We start from the raw sequence: 20,331 nt of genomic DNA on the forward strand, positions 1-20,331 counted from the left end.
ATCCTGCAAAATTTCAAATAACCTCACACACTTGAAATCTTGTTAGCGGGATGAGCGTAGCTCAAAGTTGGGTTTATAATGTTTTTTTTTCTTTTATTTTATATAACTTTTTGCAATATTTCTTCTTTTTGCGGGTATGGAAATTGATGTAATCCTTCTTCCAAGCGAAAAATAGATTGTGTGTGTCAGTTTGCTTGCTAGAAACTGTCTTTGTCAGAGTGTAGGTGTTGCCACCACGGTCATTTGAAATTATGGGATTAAGCTTCTTTTTAAGCTTATTAAGCTTTTAAGCTTCAATTGACTTATCTCTTTTCTCTACTACTCTAAGAAAAAAACATATTGATGAAGGAGCTTTGGAAGTGGTCCTTCATCGTCAAAGAGTAGTCCTTCACGATCCAACAGCACACAGCAAGGGGTTCTTCATCGCGCCACAACCACGCTAGTATTGACGGTTTGACTATAGAGCCTGCTCGTTCCAGGAGGTTCACCTTCATGTAAGATGGTAAGCGATTGGAAGCTCTTGATCTCAATTTCACTCTGATACGACTGGTGTGTAAATCGGATGTTAGATGTGTACGTAGTGAGCACCAGAAGGTCCCTAAGAACAAAATAACTTTACTTAAGCTCAAAAAGCAAGAAGATAGACTTGTACGACATGAAGAAAAGAGAAAAATTGGATGTAATCTCCCCCCATGCCTTGTGTGAGCGCTTCACAAAGCATGTATTTATAAATTTAATCATCTCAAAGCTAAAAAATAACCCAATTTTACAATAAACATGCTTTTGCTTTTGTCCGAATAAAGAATAAAGTGGTTGGACAGCCCAAAAGTCAGGTTGTACCCAAATACAATATTCCATAATGAAATATTTAAACCGTGCGTCCATGCGTATATAAAATAATAAATATCTACCAAGCTCTTCAATAAATAAGCTCGTCTAAATAAATATTAGTGCCACACCTTTAATGATAAGACAAACATGATAATTTTTTCAAGGTAAATTGAATGCACGCTATCGCCCAGTGCTTTCCGATGCCACCACCTCTTGCTCTACACATCAATTAAAGCATTTATAATTATTAAAAAATAATCAAATTAAACCAACAAAAGTGAATATCTAGCAATCTTTAACTACAAAATAAATTAATAGGTTGGAACTCTATCCTGACCTTAATTTAATACGAGTGCACTCTAAACTCATAAACATCCATTAATTTAAATATGTATTTTGTGAAATCACCCGCTATGGAATCACCCATGTGCACATTAAATTAACATGACGCCCAAAAAAGACAGTATCCCCGTCAACTTCTTGCACAAGGAATCCACCTCGTGTACGAGCCTCGAAAAATAAATATAGTTTTACAAAATTCATTGCAAAACCTCATGGAATCCACTGTGGTCTCACGGAATCCACCGTGGAATATGCCTCCTGGCATCACTTCATAAGCTCCATTGGCAACTTGGATCTTCAATGGCACTTATATTTATTGAGGTAGTAATTTCAGTCCATGCAAAGATTTGGTATTTATGAAGCTATGGGTGATGCCCATATCTTGAAGCATAAACCTTTGGCCCGTATGTCCCTAATTTGATCATTAAAAATGAGTTTGTTGTAAGTGCTATTTTGATATCTCTTTTGTGCATTTTCAACCCTTGTAAAGTTTTTTTTTTCTTAAGCCATTGGTCTAGAATCACCACCAACACTTGTTTTTGACCCATACACCATTGGATAAGTAGGCATCTTGTTGTAATTACTATTGTAGGTACTGATTCCCTTGCTATCTTGTCTATATACATTCCTTGGCTAGCTGAAATGAGCTCCAAACTTAGAAGAATAATTTGGTGATAAGGAATACCCTACACTTTTAGGCTAAATACCCATTGAATCTCTTCTATATTTCTACATATACCTTTCAGCATATTGAATAGCATCATGAATGCTCTTGGGTTGCATTACACCTACTTCCAAAGAAAGGGTTGGATCTAGACCAAAGATGTATTTGTTTAATTTTGTCGAATCATCAATTCCCTCAATGTACATAGAGAGATTGAGAAACATATTGGAGTAGTCACGAATGGACATGCCCCTTTGTTGAAGACCTTACCATCTTCTTTGCAATCTTTCTTTTTCCATTGGAGAGACAAACACCTCTAGCATTACATTCTTAAAATCCTCCCATGAAGCAAAAGTGTGACCAACTCTTTGCATGTATCTCCACCATGTATGCGTGTAGCCCTCAAGATGGAGTGCAGCAAAATAGAACTTAGCTTCATCACGGTGAGGAAAAAGAGTGAACTACATCTCTAATTTATTTACCCATTCTTCCCACTTCGTTGGAGATGCATTATCTCCCTTGAAGTTGGAAATGGTGATCTTTTCTTTGTACTCCCTCTCATTATAGGTTGGTTGAAAATTGTTAGAGTGCTACCCAATGGATGATTGTCTCCAAGACTCTCTATACATTGAACCTTTTCCAATATAATTTGGTCTAGAAGCATTATCACCTTAATTTGATTAACCCAATCCAAAAGAAGGAGACTCTCCACTAGTGGGCTAACCATAAAATGAGTTCTCTTTGTTAGTGATATCATGGAATGACCTTCTTTCCTCAAATCTTCTATTCTTATCATGCATCTCTTATTCTTTTTGCTTGATGGTAGATTGGAAAGGAAAGGATTTGTGGAACGGGTCACATCCATGAAACTCTTCATTCTCATCTTTTCTTAAGTCCTCCTCTTCATAAGTGGCCTCATGTCTTGAATTGAATTGTGGGACGGGCATGATGCTTTTATGATATCGATGGCTGATAATAGGCACTCTTCAATGTTGATGGCTCTCCTTTCTCAAAGGTTGACATTATTGACTAATCAATTCCTTTTCCTTTCATATTAATTGTCTCGGTTGAAGTATTTCCAATATGAGAAATGGATACATTTGGCGTAGAAGGTGTGGTTAGAGTTTTCAAGTCTTTGATGGCTGCTAATACATCTTCAAATCCACTTTTCATAGACTTTGCTACTGCATTTTCAAATCCACTCTGCATAAACTTGATCAACTACTAAAGACTCTCATTCACTTGATTGGATGTTTTCTCCATCTTTCCCAATGATTTAGAGAGTTGTTCATAAGTATCATGCATCCCAACATTCAACATACGCAGCTCTCTTGAAAGTATGGGGTCGTCAAAAGATTCATGAAACAATTGATTTTCATCATTGCTAAGTCATACACTTTGAGCATTCCCAACACTAACACCTTCATCTTATTGGTCTTGGTTATGGGCTTCATTGGTGTTATTTTGATCGTTGACACACTCTCTGATATCCTCTTGAATGGTTTCCATCACTTGATCTTTCCTTTTGTTTTTGGCCATTAGGGATAGTTGCTGTCAAATATGATTGTTCTAGAGAAAATTGACAATATCTTGCTTAATATTGCACCAACCCCAATGATTTCTTGATCCAAAATAAAATAATATATATAGTGGGGACATTCCATATTTGTCAATATCTCAGCTTGTAAGAAGGGTAATAGGTGTAATGACCTTAAACAATGCACTCCTATCAACCTGTCTAGGTGCAGTCCACTAGACCACCTATAAAAAAAACTATTATAATTTTTGCTCCCAAAATTTGATTACTGGAATTTTTGGTTCAAATAGAAGCTTGACATCCCCTCTTTGAATGATGATATCAAGCTCTCAAATCAGGTTATGACAAAAAATTCTGTAATAGAAATTGTGTACATGCCCCTATGAATTCCTGAACCCTGTAAATTCCTTGTGAAAGCCTTATTTCACCCTGAATTGTCTCTTGGAGTACTTGTAGACACCCAAAACACTTAGTAGACCTGTGATGGATTGTAAGACACCTATAGGTATCCAAGAAACACATGTAACTGATTGGTAGCTATTGGAAATGATCAACATTTACCCTGTCACCTTTAGTAATCAAGAGGGCTAAATGACCACGTTCTCTTCCTGCTGAATGTTTGTAACATCTATGAATTGTTGATCTTACTAAAATACTGCTATCAATTCTTGGCTCAAGAGATGTACCTGCACCTAAATTGAAAAAAAAATGTGTGGGATTCGTGACTTGAGTGTGAAAATTTCCCTCTCAAGCTAGTTTGTTCTCCCCTTCAGGGTCCTCGTCAATAAGGGAGGGTCACCTCACTATTGTCCTACCAACTCATCCGACATTCACTTTTCCTCGTGGATATAGACATAGCAAGGTACATGCTAAGGCAAAGGAAAACACTGATGATATGCAATAGGCTGAAAAGAATTCTTTTATCCCTCTAATGATATGCAAGTGGAAGTAGGAAATTGATCAAATGGAAAAGGATAGGGATAGATATTGCCCTTTCTTGTAGTGACTCACTGCATACAATGAATTCCACTTACCATTTGATTTTTACTTTTAGCCATATTGCAATCAATCACATTCAAGCAACCAAAGTCAAGGTTAGGTATAAAATTCCAGCAAATGAGAAAGATTAGCATCAATTGGTTATTGATTTTAAGTGGGTAGGATGAAGAAAATTTATTATAGCCACATTCAGCCCGAAGTTGGGTCTATGTGCACTTAGTTGTCAATTTCAAATTAGGATTACTCTTAATTCTCTCTTTTGTAGCAAATGGATGGCTTTAGCGATTGGAACTAAAGGAAATTAAGAGCAAAATGTAGAAGTTCCTCTTTCATCGTTGAAGGTAGATGATCATGGAAGCTCCAACAACCATATGCGACTTGAAAAGCTTGATCTCCAACTTGAGGTGGCCAAGAATACCTTCAAATTGTAATTCCTAGGATGAATATTTAGCTCATAAACTCCAATTCTTCTCCAAGAAAGCTCCTATGACTATAAGCTTGATTGAGATAATCCTTATGAGCTCCAAACGTGATCGAAAATTGAAGGGGAATCAATGATGAACCTTCCAAGAGAGTAGAAGACCTCAAATCTTGAAAAAGAGCTCTCCCATTGAAGTACTTGAACTTGGCATAAGCTGTCCATATACTTGCAACATCAAAATCAAGCTCCATTCTTGCAATGTTGAAGCAAGACCTTCAAATTTTGGCAAAATCCAATGCCTAGAAGCCTTAGGAGGCATCAAGAGCCAAAAGCCCCATGATTCAATCTTCAAATTCTGGAAAAATCCAATGCCTAGAAGCCTTAGGAGGCATCAAGAGCCAAAAGCCCCATGATTCAATCTTCAAAGACCAAAAATTTTGAAAGAATTAAGTGGCTGCCATGTTTGCCCCAAATCAAGAGAAGAGGACACTCCAATCTTGCTTGAAATCCTCAATCTAGACCGCGTGTGTATTGTAGATGCTTCCCCTTGACCTTTGGAAGCTAAAAGGTATCAATACGAATCTAAATCTTCAAGAAATTGAAGGAATCTTCATGCTGTCCATTTTCAACCATGGCTAGGGTTTTGAAGCTCCAAGAATTTAAGAGAGAATGATGAAGTTTGCTTCTATCATGTCGTAGACTTGGAAGAGAGTTTTTATAGATGAACTTGAGTAGGCTAGACACTAAGCTTGGCCTCCATTTTTCTCACATTGATGAGGGAGTGTGTCTTCATGAAAATTGGTGCAAATAGTCCATTAACATACTCGTTTACCTCATGATCTAAATGAGGCTTAAGCAACGCATATAGGTACTCTATAGCAAGCTTACAACATGAAGAATTGATCTATGGTATCCATTTGGACCATCAGGGCACTAGGGAAGGGATATAAGCAAGATCTTGGCTATGGAGTTGTAGGGAAAGCCTATAGGAAGAAGAAAGAAGTGATAGAAACTCTTTTTTTACAAAAGTAACCCCTGTTTTAGTCCATTCTTAATCATTGTTAACCACAGTTAACTGAAGGACCTCTAAAATGTCATGAAAAGATCCACAACCTACTATTTTCACCATAGAGCCTCTAGTTTCATGATGTCTAGCTCCAAGAACCTCCATATTAGTGACTTGATGCAAATAACCATAGCTAGTCATAGTTTAAATTGTGTTCACCATCCTAACTAAATCTTGTACTCCAGTTACCTGTCACCTGTCCTTGTGACTAAATTTTTCCAAGAAAATGACTCTTCCCATGGATCAAAGTCCAAGCTCTAATACCAATGTAAAATAGTTCATTCTCACAATAAGAAAAATAATTGGAAATATAAGATACACCATATGTGCCAAGAAACCATAGCCAAGGTGGCTAGGCATGAAATTATATTGCCATGAAAGGTTGAGAATCATAGATGAATGCTACAACATGAATACTCACCTCATGCCAAGGTGGGACATGGTATGCACCCCGTGATCTTGGTGGCTAAGAGTATGCACCCTCTTAGATGGTGGGAGGAAGGAAACCTCAAATCTTGTATTCTTCAAAATGACAAAAAGATCCTTCACATGTTACATCTCCCGCCTTTTATACTTAACCCTAGGCTAAGGCATTTATGGTTTATTACACTTAGTAGGAAAGCAATCAATTTGCAAAGTTTTTGCTACAAGTTGCCCCTCGTCCTTCCAATGGTGGATTGCAATACTTCCAGGATTGCACAAAGGACTTATGAAAAAGACAAAGTAAATGTGTTTTGATTTGAGAGTGAGATGCTTGCATGCTTATTCATATACAAGAAGATTCCTAATTACTTTTGTTAAAACCAGTCATAGAAATTGGAGTTATATTCCATGGTTGGGTAATAGTCCTTAATAGTCCATATCGTGTGGTCAAATGCTCTCATGGGTGGTATAGGTCAAGATATTTGTGAGATATGATGAACTAGGAGTTGTCACGAACATCATCAGGCCGTTCTATGAGGTCTATTTCTATACGCTTTGATGCTTCGATTTCAATAGGCGAGATTGACACTCTAGACTTGCCCTGGATGGGGAGAGTGGTTTTGGGAGGTATTACAAAGATATAGATGCTATGAGATCATGGTCGCACGTGGTCAATTCAGAGAGGGTTGCTCTTCTCGCTCTCGTACCAGTTCTAGAGATGGTAGCTTAGGTGGGTGTTATGGAGGCTGTCACAACTCTATAGAAACAGAATTTGTATCCTTTTTCATTAATTTGTCTATATAATGATTTATTAAATTTATTTCCTTTGCACTAATTAGATATAAAGAAAAGTGCATTGGAGCTGGCCAGTGATGAGTGGTCACAGGTTATGGTGGACCCACGCGGTGGGTTAGAGAAAAGATAGTTCACACTTCCACCTATATGGCCCGATTGGGCGCCTGTGACTAGAACTCATGCATATCAGGGTTAGACTCGCACACAGAAAGAATTGATGCCTTGAAGTGTGGGCTAGATCCACCAGAACAGACAGTTACAATCAACAAGATGGCATGATCATGAAATGCTTGTATAATGTGCATGTGTGGGCTAAAAGCTTGAAATGCACATTTCTTTGCATAGGAAAGTCACATGAAGATTTGGATACCATTTTTGCGATGTACACGGAAAAAGCTTTCATATGACACCCATATTGGGGGGGTCCCTAAATTTTAGGAGGTCTCTAAATTTTAGGAGCCTCGAATTAGCCTAAAAATGCTAGTCCTAAAAATAGGGATGTCATTCTAAAAATAGTAAGTTTTGTACTCTGACTGTGCTTACTAAATTTGATTGTTTCTATTCTTGACAATATTCAACCCAAAAAGGAAGGCCATAGAGAAGAGACAAGTGTCAAGACACTTGTCACACTAGTTTTCAAGTGTCCCACCACTTGTCACATCTCATGACATGTGGCTGGACACTTGTCTTGTGCTACTCCACTTTCCCCTTTTGTACTAGCTCTCCCCTCTCCTATAAATAAGAGCTCGTTTTTCTTCATTCAACATCATTTTTCTTTGCTGTAAACTCATGTACAGCACCCACAGATAGCCAGAAACTGGCCCCATCCATCCCCATCATCATCCCCCACTTCTCCATTATCAAATTCCTCCATATTCCCTCTTCTATCACTGCTGTTTTACAAGACAGCAAGCCTGTAAATTCATTACAGCACCTCCTTCTCGAGCTCTTTCTTCCATTTTAGCAACAAGAGCAAGCCCTATCCATGTACTGCTAATCAACGATGGAGAAAGGCTGATTTCCCCTTTTTCTTCTCTCATACTGTAAAGAAATCAGTTCTTATCATTGCATAATAGATAATGCATGTGTTTGTACATCTTTGCATGATCTTGTGAGAGTGAGAATTACTTCTTCTCACTCTCAGGTTGATTGTAACTGAGCTCTTCCCTAAGGGACTTGGGTTGAGCAGAAATACATTCCTTCGAGGGGGGGGAGCGGGGGGGGGGGGGGGTTGCCCATCTTCAACCCTCAATCTTGTCTCCATTACTTTTACATTTTCATGGCTGTAATTTTGTGAGTAATTTTTAATTTCATCTTTAAGTGTTCATTCTCTTTTATATTAAATCTCAAAAACAAGCGAATATCATAATTGTTAAGCATACTACGTTGTTCGGGGCGTTTACAATAGTATCAGAGCCTTGGCTCGGTCCTCACCCCAACACTGGTAGTGCTTACAATTATAAGTTTGTTTGTTTTCAGCCCTTGCATTGAGTGCTTGAGCATATTTTTTTTTCTTAAGAGTCTCAATGGATCAGTCGAGTGCTATCCTTCAAGCCATTCAAAGTCTTAGAGAGGAAAATCAGCAAATTCGTGTGACCAACTTCTCAAACTAGAAAAAGTTGAGAATCCCAAAGAATTCAAGGAAAAAAGCCCATCTGCTTCAAGGAGACAAAGCCATACCAATGAAAGGAGCTGATCAAGAAGTCCAACTACTTCTAAGAGGCAGTCCCATTCTACTTCAAGACAAAGAAAGAGATCGCGTCAAAGCTCATCCTCTTCTTCAAAGTCATCTGGCGCCTACTCTGATGGACCGTCTTCTAGTGACGAAGAGTCACACCCTTCTCGTGGAAGACCTCATCATCATCAAAGGCGTCGATATTCTTCACCCTCGTCTCCATCTTCATCCCCATCAAGCACTTCATCATCTTCAACCTCAAGATCCGAGCATGGACGAAGGCATAGGAAGAATAAGAAGACTAAGTCACTATCTCAACTTGAAAAGAAGATCAAGTTCAGTATGTATGATGGTTCCTGAAATCCTGATCTTCTTCTGAAGTTTATTCGTCAATTTTAAATTTTGTATGGTTGTGACAAGTATAAAGAAAAAGAAAAGATTAAGTTTGCAGCTTTACATTTAACCGACTTAGCCTATACTTGGTGGACGGGGTTGGAATATGATCATGCTGCCCCAAAATCATGGCGGTCCTTTGTTCGCATGATACAAAGCCAATTTCTTCCTATTCATTTCAAAAGAGATGTGAAAATGGAATGGGATCGGCTTTGGCAAAGGAAAAATGAGTCACTTGGTGACTATACCAAGAGATTTTGGGAGCTACTTTTGAAGGTCCAACATTTCAAGAAGATCAGTAGTTCGGAAAAGCTTAGGAAGTTTCAAGGAGGTTTGCATTTTAAACTTCGTACTGCTCTTAATCATTATCATTGTTCTAGTCTCAGGGAACTCATTGACCATGCTGAGACATGGGAAATGGAGCACAATGGCAACAAATCATTCCAAAAGAATGATAACAAGAGAGTAGCTGACGATGAGGAGTATTCAGTCCCAAATGAAGGACAAAAACAGTGGCAAAAGCAGCCATCAAATCAAAAGAAGATAAAGCCCTATGCACCTCCTAATGCTCCTCAATTTCGCTCCGATCTATACCCACAAGCAAAGCAACTTTTCGAAGAAGAAAAGCAACGCTTCATGAAAGAAGGGAAGTGCTTTAAATGTGGACAAACAGGCCACATAGCGAAGCAATGTCCAAACAAGGGACAAAGCAAGGTTTCTGACAACAAGCCTAAGTCGCCAGTGAAAATCAATGCTATCAGTGATGTAGTTGCAAACACAACTCACACTCCAGAGATGCACAAATTATTAAAAGCTTGGGGACAGTTGTAAGGTAAGCAAGCACTATTCTTGATAGATCTTGGGGCGAATGAAAATATCATTTCCTTGCAATTAGCTAAAGAGCTTGGATTAAAGAATGAAGAGATGGACACTCCGGCAGAAGTTCGCCAAGCTTTAAATGCTAATGAAGGTGACATAGTGAAGACTGTGATACCCTACATTGGCAAGCTCAAGTTTCAAATTCAAGGCTATAGTGACGAAGATACCTTCTGTATCAGAGACCTTGATGGTTGTGATGTGATTCTTGGCATGCCCTGGAATCATAGAGTAGATTCAACCATCTTCTCTCAGAAAAAGAAGGTAGAACTCACCAACAAAGGCAAGAAGTACGAGATCCAAGCTGGAGTTTCTGGAGACACCATACCTATGGTAAGCCATATGCAAGTCTCTAGAGCAATTAAGGATTGTGTTCAATGTTGTCTGCTTTATGTCACTGATGTAAAAGATAATATGAATGCTGAAAACCAAGAGCAACTTCAGCTCTTGAAAAAGTATAAAGATTATTTTTCGGAAGATCTTCCTTATCAGCTTCCCCCAGAAAGGCCAGATGACCATCATATTGATATTATCCCGGGCAGTTCTCCTCCTAATATAGCACCATACCGTGTGAGCCGTCCTCAACAAGAAGAAATCAGAAAGCAAGTCGAAGACCTACTCAACCGTGGGCTAATTAGGCCAAGTAGCTCACCATTTTGTTCACCGGTTCTTCTTGTTCAAAAGAAAGATGGCACATTTAGGATGTGCATTGATTATCGAGCCCTCAACAAAATCACTGTGAAGAATCGGTTTCCTATTCCCAGAATTGGCGACATTTGGATCGTCTAGGAGGCTCAAAGGTTTTCAGCCGCATTGATCTAAAGAGTGGTTATCATCAAATTAGGGTAATACCACAAGATGTACACAAAACTGCTTTCCGCACTTCATACAGTCTTTATGAATTCTTGGTGGTTCCTTTCAGATTAACCAATGCACCAGCCACCTTTAATCGAATGATGGATCGCATCTTTAGAGAGCATCGACAATATGTCGGTACTTTCTTTGATGATATTCTTGTCTTTAGCAAGAATGAATAGAAACATCATCAACACTTAGAAATTGTTCTACAATTTCTACAACAAAATCAACTCTTGGTAAATGGTAAAAAGAGTGAAAATTTTATGCATAAAATAAATTACATTGGGCATGTCATCTCTTCTAAAGGGATTCAGATGGATCCTGAAAAGATCAGGATAATCCAAGAATGGCCTCATCTTCATGATGTACATGAGGTGCGATCGTTTCTTGGCTTATGTTCTTATTACCGCCGCTTCATCAAGCATTTTGCACATATGGCTTCTCCACTTCATGACCTTACAAAGAAGAAGATCTCTTTCCAATGGAAGGAAAAAGAGAAGGCAGCCTTCACAAGGTTGAAAACAGCTCTGACTTCTGGACCTGTTCTTATCATTTCAGATTTGGTAAAACCATTTGTGGTGGAAGCAAATGCTTGCGGTGATTGTATTGGTGCAGTGCTAAATCAAGAAGGCCATGCCATAGCCTTTGAAAGCCGCCGTCTAAATGATGTGGAGAAAATGTATGACATTTATGAAAAGGAGCTCTTAGCGGTGGTTCATGCTTTAAAGATATGGAAACATTATCTTTTAGGCAATGAATTCCTTATTAAAACTGATCATCAAAGCTTGAAGTATTTCAAGACTCAAAAGCATTTGCAGGAGAAACATGCAAGATGGGAAAATTTCTTGTCTATGTTTCATTTTCAAATTATGTACACTCTAGGGAAACAAAATGTAGTTGCTGATGCACTTTCTAGAGTGCCTCGCATTGCAACTATTACAATGGCTCATCATGAAGATTTTCAAACGATGAAGAATACTTATGATGAAGATACTGATTTTGCAGCAATTTGGTCAAATTTACAGCAAGGAGGTTCTCATCCAGATTATTCCATCAAAGATGGTTACCTTCTCATGAACAATCGCCTTTGTGTCACTCTTCCTGTTCGACAAAAGGTGCTTAAAGAAAGTCATGAACCCCCTTATGCAGGGCATAGAGGGAGGGAAGCCACTCTAAGTACAATTGTGCGCTACTTTTATTGGCCAACATTACGAAGAGATATACATAACTTCATTGAGGCTTGTCTGGTATGCTAAAAATCCAAACATGATAGGCAGAAGATTCCAGGATTGTTGCAACCTCTTCTAGTGCCCAAAGATCCATGGGAATCTATCACAATGGATTTCATCTCAGGTATTCCAAGAACACCTCAAGGTCATGATATGATTTGGATCATAATTGATAGATTCAGCAAACAATCACATTTTATTCCATGTCATAAAACATTGAAATCCGCACAAGCTGCAAGACTTTTCATTCAACATATCTTCAGATTACATGGTATGCCTTCTGAGATCATTTCAGATAGAGACTCCAAATTCACAAGTAACTTTTGGCGTGCTTTATTTGAGAATTTGGAAACCACTTTAAAGTTCTCCTCAGCTTTTCATCCTCAAACTGACGACCAAACAGAGGTGATGATTCTTACTCTTTTGGATATGTTGAAAGCTTATGTTAGTGAACATAAGTCACAATGGGAGAAATATCTTCCATTATTGGAGTTTGCTTACAACAATATAGTGCACTCATCCATAGGGAAAGCTCCAAATGAAATAGTACAGGGTAAAGTGATTCCTCCAATTACTCGCACTAAAGATAAGAATTTTGCTGCTGATGAGTTTGCTTCAGATTTAAAAACCGCAATGGATCAAGTTCGAGCCACTATCAAAGTTGCCCAAGAGCAACAAAAGAAGCAAGCAGATAAATGAAGAAGACCTTTGGCTTTTGAAAAAGGTCAATATGTCTTTCTAAAGTTTGATAAAAGCAGGCTCAAACAAGGTTCTCATCAAAATTCATCTTTTCCAAAGCTCTCTAGTAGATACTTTGGACCCTTCAAAGTGATTGAGAAAATAAATGAAGTTTCTTATCGACTTGAGCTTCCTGCTCATTGGAAAATACACAATGCTTTTCATGTAAGTTTGCTAAAACCTTACATAGGACCAGAACCAAAGGAACCCATTACTGAAGATCCCCCAGAAGTTGAAGAAACAGAGCAACTCTTGGAACCTGAAAAGATTTTGTTTCTCAAGGATCAAACCACGAGAAGTGGCCTTGTGACACGAAAATTCTTACTAAAATTCAATAATCTATCCACAACAGATGCACAGTGAGTAGATGAAAAATTCATGAAGGATTACCCAAATATTCTACAGCAATATCAAGAAGCTTTTCAGCTAAGGACAGCTGAATAAAAGCCAGAGGGCTGTCACAACTCTATAGAAACAGAATTTGTATCATTTTTCATTAATTTGTCTATATAATGATTTATTAAATTTATTTCCTTTGCACTAATTAGATATAAAAAAAAGTGCATTGGAGCTGGCCAGTGATGAGTGGTCACAGGTTATGGTGGACCCACGCGGTGGGTTAGAGAAAAGATAGTTCACACTTCCACCTATATGGCCCGATTGGGCGCCTGTGACTAGAACTCACACATATCAGGGTTAGACTCTCACACAGAAAGGATTAATGCCTTGAAGTGTGGGCTAGATCCACCAGAACAGACAGTTACAATCAACAAGATGGCATAATCATGAAATGCTTGTATAATGTGCATGTGTGGGTTGAAAGCTTGAAATGCACATTTCTTTGCACAGGAAAGTCACATGAAGATTTGGATACCATTTTTGCGATGTACACGGGAAAAGCTTTCATATGACACCCATATTGGAGGGGTCCCTAAATTTTAGGAGCCTTGAATTAGCCTAAAAATGCTAGTCCTAAAAATAGGGATGTCATTGTAAAAATAGTAAGTTCTGTACTCTGGCTGTGCTCACTAAATTTGATTGTTTCTATTCTTGACAGTATTCAACCCAAAAAGGAAGGCCATAGAGAAGAGACAAGTGTCAAGACACTTGTCACACTAGTTTCCAAGTGTCCCACCACTTGTCACATCTCATGACATGTGGCTGGACACTTGTCTTGTGCTACTCCACTTTTCCCTTTTGTACTAGCTCTCCCCTCTCCTATAAATAAGAGCTCGTTTTTCTTCATTCAACATCATTTTTCTTTGCTGTAAACTCATGTACAGCACCCATAGATAGCTAGAAACTGGCCACATCCATCCCCATCATCATCCCCCACTTCTCCATTATCAAATTCCTCCATATTCCCTCTTCTATCACTGCTGTTTTACAGGACAGCAAGCCTGTAAATTCATTACAGCACCTCCTTCTCGAGCTCTTTATTCCATTTTAGCAACAAGAGCAAGCCCTATCCATGTACTGCTGATCAACGATGGAGAAAGGCTGATTTCCCCTTTTTCTTCTCTCATACTGTGAAGAAATCAGTTCTTATCATTGCATAATAGATAATGCATGTGTGTTTGTACATCTTTGCATGATCTTGTGAGAGTGAGAATTACTTCTTCTCACTCTCAGGTTGATTGTAACTGAGCTCTTCCCTAAGGGACTTGGGTTGAGCAGAAATACATTCCTTCGGGGGGGAGGGGGAGGGGGGGGGGGGGGGGGGGGGGGCGGGGGGTGGGTTGTCCATCTTCAACCCTCAATCTTATCTCCATTACTTTTACATTTTCATGGCTGAAATTTTGTGAGTAATTTTCATTTTCAGCTTTAAGTGTTCATTCTCTTTTATATTAAATCTCGAAAACAAGCGACTATCATAATTGTTAAGCATACTACGTTGTTCGGGGCGTTTACAGAGGCACCGATACAATGTCTCCATCTCGTTGGTATGATCACCTCTAGGATTTGTTACACCTATAGGGACATCTATCCCTATGACTCCGAGTTTCGCTCAGCCATCCGCAAATGGTACCCCTATGGTTGCTACTCCAAGAGATACTACCCTAAGTATGCGAGAGATGTACATGGGTCTCATGATTATGCCTAGGAGAATGGTCATAGGTGGGAGAGACCACACCTTAGATATATCCAAGTAGATTACAAATACCTCGTAGATGACAAGATATGTGTTGTGATCATGAATGATGAGGAGAGGAGGGTGATACCTCATATGAGAGAGTTGTACCAATAAGTATTTAGGCACAATGTTCTAGACCATTGGAAAAATATACCGCAAGGGAGCAAGGACTATGTAGTGGAGTTGTGCCAACAAGTATTTAGGCACAATATCCTAGACCATTGGAAGAATATACCGCAAGGGAGCAAGGACTATGTAGTGGCATCTTTGCATGAGGAGTTTTCGGTATCTACAATGACAAAGGTTTTTCATTGGTGGGTGGATGATGGAATATATGTATGCATACATATCACATAGATGATCATATACACACAAGGCAATCAAGTGTGGTGCCTCAAAGGCCGAGTGGCTAGACATGGAGGATTGGTGGAGACTCAAGGAGGAGGCCACAAATTATCCAAGACGATGGCGACAACAACAATAAGAGGCAGCTAGGGCACAATTGGAGGTAGGGATCATGCATCATCTCAAGAGAACGATCACATGACTTATTTAGAGAACTTTATAAGTTTTCTTTTGGTTTTTTTTGCTTTCTTATTTGAAATATCACTTGTACTAACAACCCTGTTTCTAACAATGCTATTTTGTTTTCTTTGCAACACTCCATCTCACAAATTGCAATCCCACAAGTTTAGAGACTCGATATGCAAAGAGACATAGTCTCACTACACTTATCAATAGATTGTACACGCGGAGTGACCCAATAAGTCAATCCTCTTTCTTGTCTACATTCATTAGGCTTTTTTGTAATGCATTATGTATGGTGAACTAATATTTGGTTATTCATTTTCCAAAGTTTGTTCGAGGCTCCTTTGTACTAGAATAAGCTTTTAGATGGTGAGGATTCATAACGCATGCTTGGATTCGTGGAGAGCACAATTTTCTTTTTTGGTTATGTGATCCATACTAACCTCTTCCATGTAGCTTTCCTCAGATATACTTATCAACCTTTGTATAAAATCACACTTTGTGATATTTACAAATAGATTTTCATGTTTGTTTTGACTCTCCTTTCCATGGTTCCATGTAATTTCATGAGTTATCATCACTAGTCTTGTACTTATTTTATGAGTTATTAGTCTTGTGGCTTTAAGTAGTTTATACGCACGTGTCTTGATGACAATTGCATATCCAATATGTAATTGCTTTATAGAATATTATCCACCACATGGTACTGTGGATGGCAATGTAGCTTGCTGTCATGCCACCATTTTTTTTCTCTATAATTATCACTATTTGTGTTGCTAATTTACCATACGTGTCCCTATCTCAATTGATATTTTCATCGCAAAGTGTCACTATTTACATCACTATCTGTGACAAATTTCTAGAGATGCCTGTACTTACGCTTTTAGCAACGACGAGAGTAAATTTTTTAATGAATATTTGCATTGCTTTAAACGCCAGTATGTGACATGTATCTTGTAGTGTATCACATGTATATGGGCTTTTGTGAATGGCAAACTTTGATATTCCCCTCTTAGACAGAAAATATTTTCATAACTTTAGAAGACCTTGGTATAAAAGACCACACAATTAAAGTTGCATACAAAGCCCTTAGAAGACACTATAAGTACTTTGAAGCCTACCATGATACATCCCCACCATTAGGTGGTTGGTGCATTAAGAAATTGGTTGTTGAAGTTTAAGAATAATTAGGTGTATAAGAGATTGTCTAGCTAGCATGCAAAAACAATATTCATAGCTTTGTTTCTTTTTAAATAAAAAATGTCAAAATTAGATAGCATCTCTCTCTCTCTCTCTCTCTCTCTCTCTCTCTCTCTCTCTCATCAATATATAGTTGCACTTGGCATTCTCACACTTGTCCATGTTTATTGTTTCCTATGAATTTCAATCTACACAACTTGTTACTCAATTTATTGTTATCACATAGATAGGATGCTTGCATTGGAGGTGTTGCTTATCTTCATTACTACTAAAGGTCATACAATACATTAAGCATATAATTGTGTAAATGTGAGGATGCTATAGACTCTAGTACAAGATACATGCTCTAGGTAAGAAACAATATAGCAAACCTTGTTTTGCACCACAAAAAGTAAGTAGAATAATAAAGAAGCAAAATACCAAGCTTATAGTACATTGGAGAAAGCATCACTCATGATGTTTACCACACATTCTTGTGTTGCCTTTTGATATGTACAATAATACCTCTTGATGATTGGCCTTAAGGTTTTTCCTTATATGATTCGTAGTCGTGCTAATAATACCAACTTCTTTGACCAAATATTCTCGCATGAGCAAAAAACATCCAACATTCCGGGGATCTATATCATTCGAATGTGAGCTACACATTCATTGATTTTTAGCTCCAATCTTTGTTCCCTTGGGAGAAGTGATCCACAACAGGCCGTTTGGAAGTTGAGAAACATAAGACAAAATTTTAATCATAAACTTTAAAGTCATGATAGTGATATGGAAAAGGGGGTTGATAGAGGACTGAACAAAAAAATCACTTGCAGCCTAGCAAAATATGTGGCTGCTAATGAGAGTTGATTCTGTTAATAAAGCAGAATAACCTGTTCATGAAAGCTTGGGCTTGATGAGATTGAGGCTGTGCCATGAAGAAGACATGGCCAACACCCTCAGAGATCTCTATTTCCACGTTGGTGCAGCCAGCCTCCTTCAAGGCTTGGTAGAATTGCAAGCCCATGTAGTAGAGGCCATCCCTCTCTGCAAGGGCAACCATCACTTCGCCAAATGAGTTGAGGCGGCCTAACACGCTAGAGGGTTCAGAAAGAGGATTGAGGAAAGGATGATCCTTATTGCTTCCCAAAGGGAGGGCAAGCTTGAGGCAAATATCACACAGGGGCCAGTTCATATAATCATCTTGTGGGGCGTTTTCCTCCTGAGGAGTTCTGTGTTCCTGCACAAAGCCGGGGTGGATGAGCAGGAGGCCTTTGAAAGAGAGGGGTTGCCAACAGGAGGCCTGCTGCTCGGCCACTCGCAGGGCCAGATGGTAGGCTATGGCAGCACCCGAGCTCACCCCCGCAAGAATGCATCTCGAGAAGTCCGCCTTGGTTGCAAGCCATGGCTCTCCCTCTCCCTCAGCTGCAGTCAAGAGCTCTTAGCATTTCCTTAATGAGTCTCATAACTGCTAAGCATGAGTTCTGAGGATTCATAACTATGTCTGCCAGCATCTCATATTCATATATATATATATATATATATATATATATATATATATTCTCACAAGTTCCAAGTATTTAAATTCGTGATTTGATTACTTCTCAATGCTCCTGTTTGTACAAGCATGGCTCTCAACTGCACTAATTCTCACGCTTGCCAAACAGATGCTAGCTGGCTCGTGTTCCATCAGTATCTTATATATACGCATCAGAATCATTTCTTATGGTTTCAGATTCTGTCTTTATCTAAATTATACAAGCATCTCTCGACTGCATAATCTATCGCAGTTTATAGAAGCATAACTGTCAGCTGCAGAAATTGTGAGAAATGATGCCCACAGCTGGGATTATACCCGTGGGAGATGCTGATACAACAAGACGGTAGAATAGTTCACAGCTCATATTAGGATAATATGGTTTGCTTCAACCAGGATCTGATATATGGACAAGGACAAGCATGATGATTCCCATTTGTACGTTGAATTCAGAATCATCTCTTAGTTCACCTGATATATAGTTAAGTATGGTTTTGGACCTGTTAAAGGGTTGATTTCCCCAAGTTTTAGGTTTGTGTAAGGTTTTAGACAGATCATTACTTACCGTCAATTGCCTGAGCTTGCAGCCACTGCAGAGTCCTGACAGCATCATGGTATGCAGCAGGAAGCCTGTGCTCAGGTGCCATCCGGTAGCTTGCGGAAAGCCAGATAGAGTTGGTGTTCCTGGCCATGGCCGCACAGAACTCGTAGGAGCTGAGCGAGGCCGGGCTGCCAAAGATGAAGCCACCGCCATGGTAGAAGAGCACCACAGGAAGTCGGGCGTCTGCAGCTGCAGCGGTGGCGGTCGGAGACGGGAGGAAGGTGCGGACCCGAAGGCCGAGTTGAGGGTCGAGAGCGAGGTCTTTGGAGAGGACGCCATGGCTGTCGGGGGCGAGGGGTGAAGGAGGGACGTCGGGGGGAGGAGGGTAGCGTCTGATGGATCCGTCGGTATAGAGGGTGAAGAGGGGAGGCACGTCCCGCTCCACCTGCTTCATGCCCTGTCCATCGTCACCAATGTCGTCCGCCATCTCTCTCTCTCTCTCTCTCTCTCAGAGTGTCTGTGATTCCGTCTCTTCTGTTCTGTCTGTGCGTCTGTAAATGGAAAATAGCCGAGGGAGAGATGCAATACTGCCACTTTTGTACTCCGCGGCATATAATAAGCGCCTTTTTCCTCACGTGCAAAATTGCAAATTTTCTTCACGGAGAAAACTGTTTTATTACGATGTAAATATATAAACCTCTTTTTACAGTATTATACAATTTGATGCTTTCTTGAAAAAATTTGGAAAATATTACCAGTGTTCACGAAAACTATTTTTTACAGCCAATACAAAAACCTTTGGATGTGTGGACTTGTAAATTTTTTCAATTCTTTAAGTTCACAAATTTATTGACTAACATTTCAAGGTATTTTACATTCACACTCATAATTTAATTGTCAAAAACCTTGTATCAAATAATTCTACATTCTAACAATTACATTGAGGGACGAAGGGCACGCTGCTGAAGGAATGTTGAAAGAAGATGGAGGAGAAGGAGGAGGAGCCAAAGATGGAGATGGAGGGGGAGGAGAAGGAGAAGTTGAAGAAGAAGTAGGCCGCTTGAGGAGAATCAAGGAGAAGGAGTTGAAGATGAAGATGGAGGGCGCAAAGGAGGAAGAGTTGCGCCGCTAGGACACTAGGCCCGCTAGGCCATTGGAGGAGGATCGAGGAGGAGGAGCCGAAGATGAAGATGGAGGACGAGGAGGCTACTGGATAGCAAGCCGATAGAGGAGGATCGAGGAGGAGGAGTTGAAGATGAAGATGGAGGGTGAGGAGGCTATTGACATTGGGTCAAAGGTAGGGCACCATGCCGCTGATGGAAGTGGAGGAGGAGGAGGAGCTGCCGAAGATAGGATATGGAGGGGGAAGAGAAGGAGAAGGAGAAGCTGAAGAAGAAGTAGGCCCGGCCATTGGAGGAGGAGCCAAAGATGAAGATGGAGGGTGATGAAGATAAAGATGCAGGTGGCAGATGATGGAGGTGGAGAAGTTGGGCTCAAGGAGTTGAATGAGCTGGAGCCTAGAAGATGAAAAATACCAAGGACTCAAGGAGATGAGAGTGAAAAAA

General features: G+C 39.5%; 1 protein-coding gene across 2 annotated transcripts; it reads right to left on the reverse strand.

The window, feature by feature from the left end:
* Nucleotides 1–884: 884 nt before the first annotated feature.
* Nucleotides 885–19,338, reverse strand: LOC148013492 (carboxylesterase 1-like). 2 transcript variants are annotated; one of them, XM_087668367.1, is made up of 2 exons: nt 18,791–19,338; nt 885–1,049 (listed from the first exon to the last, which is right to left on the reverse strand). In XM_087668367.1, exons 1-2 carry the CDS (start codon nt 19,251–19,253, stop codon nt 1,012–1,014), a joined length of 501 nt encoding a protein of 166 aa, XP_087524493.1. In that variant the 5' UTR covers nt 19,254–19,338; the 3' UTR covers nt 885–1,011. The 2 variants fall into 2 exon arrangements, with proteins under 2 accessions (XP_087524493.1, XP_087524492.1); XM_087668366.1 differs by lacking the exon at nt 885–1,049 and adding an exon at nt 16,957–18,113.
* Nucleotides 19,339–20,331: the final 993 nt, after the last annotated feature.

Source organism: Lygodium microphyllum, chromosome 26, assembly GCF_053477565.2.
Source record: "Lygodium microphyllum isolate KBCC chromosome 26, Lygodium_microphyllum_v1.1.10, whole genome shotgun sequence".
Taxonomy (NCBI): domain Eukaryota; kingdom Viridiplantae; phylum Streptophyta; class Polypodiopsida; order Schizaeales; family Lygodiaceae; genus Lygodium; species Lygodium microphyllum.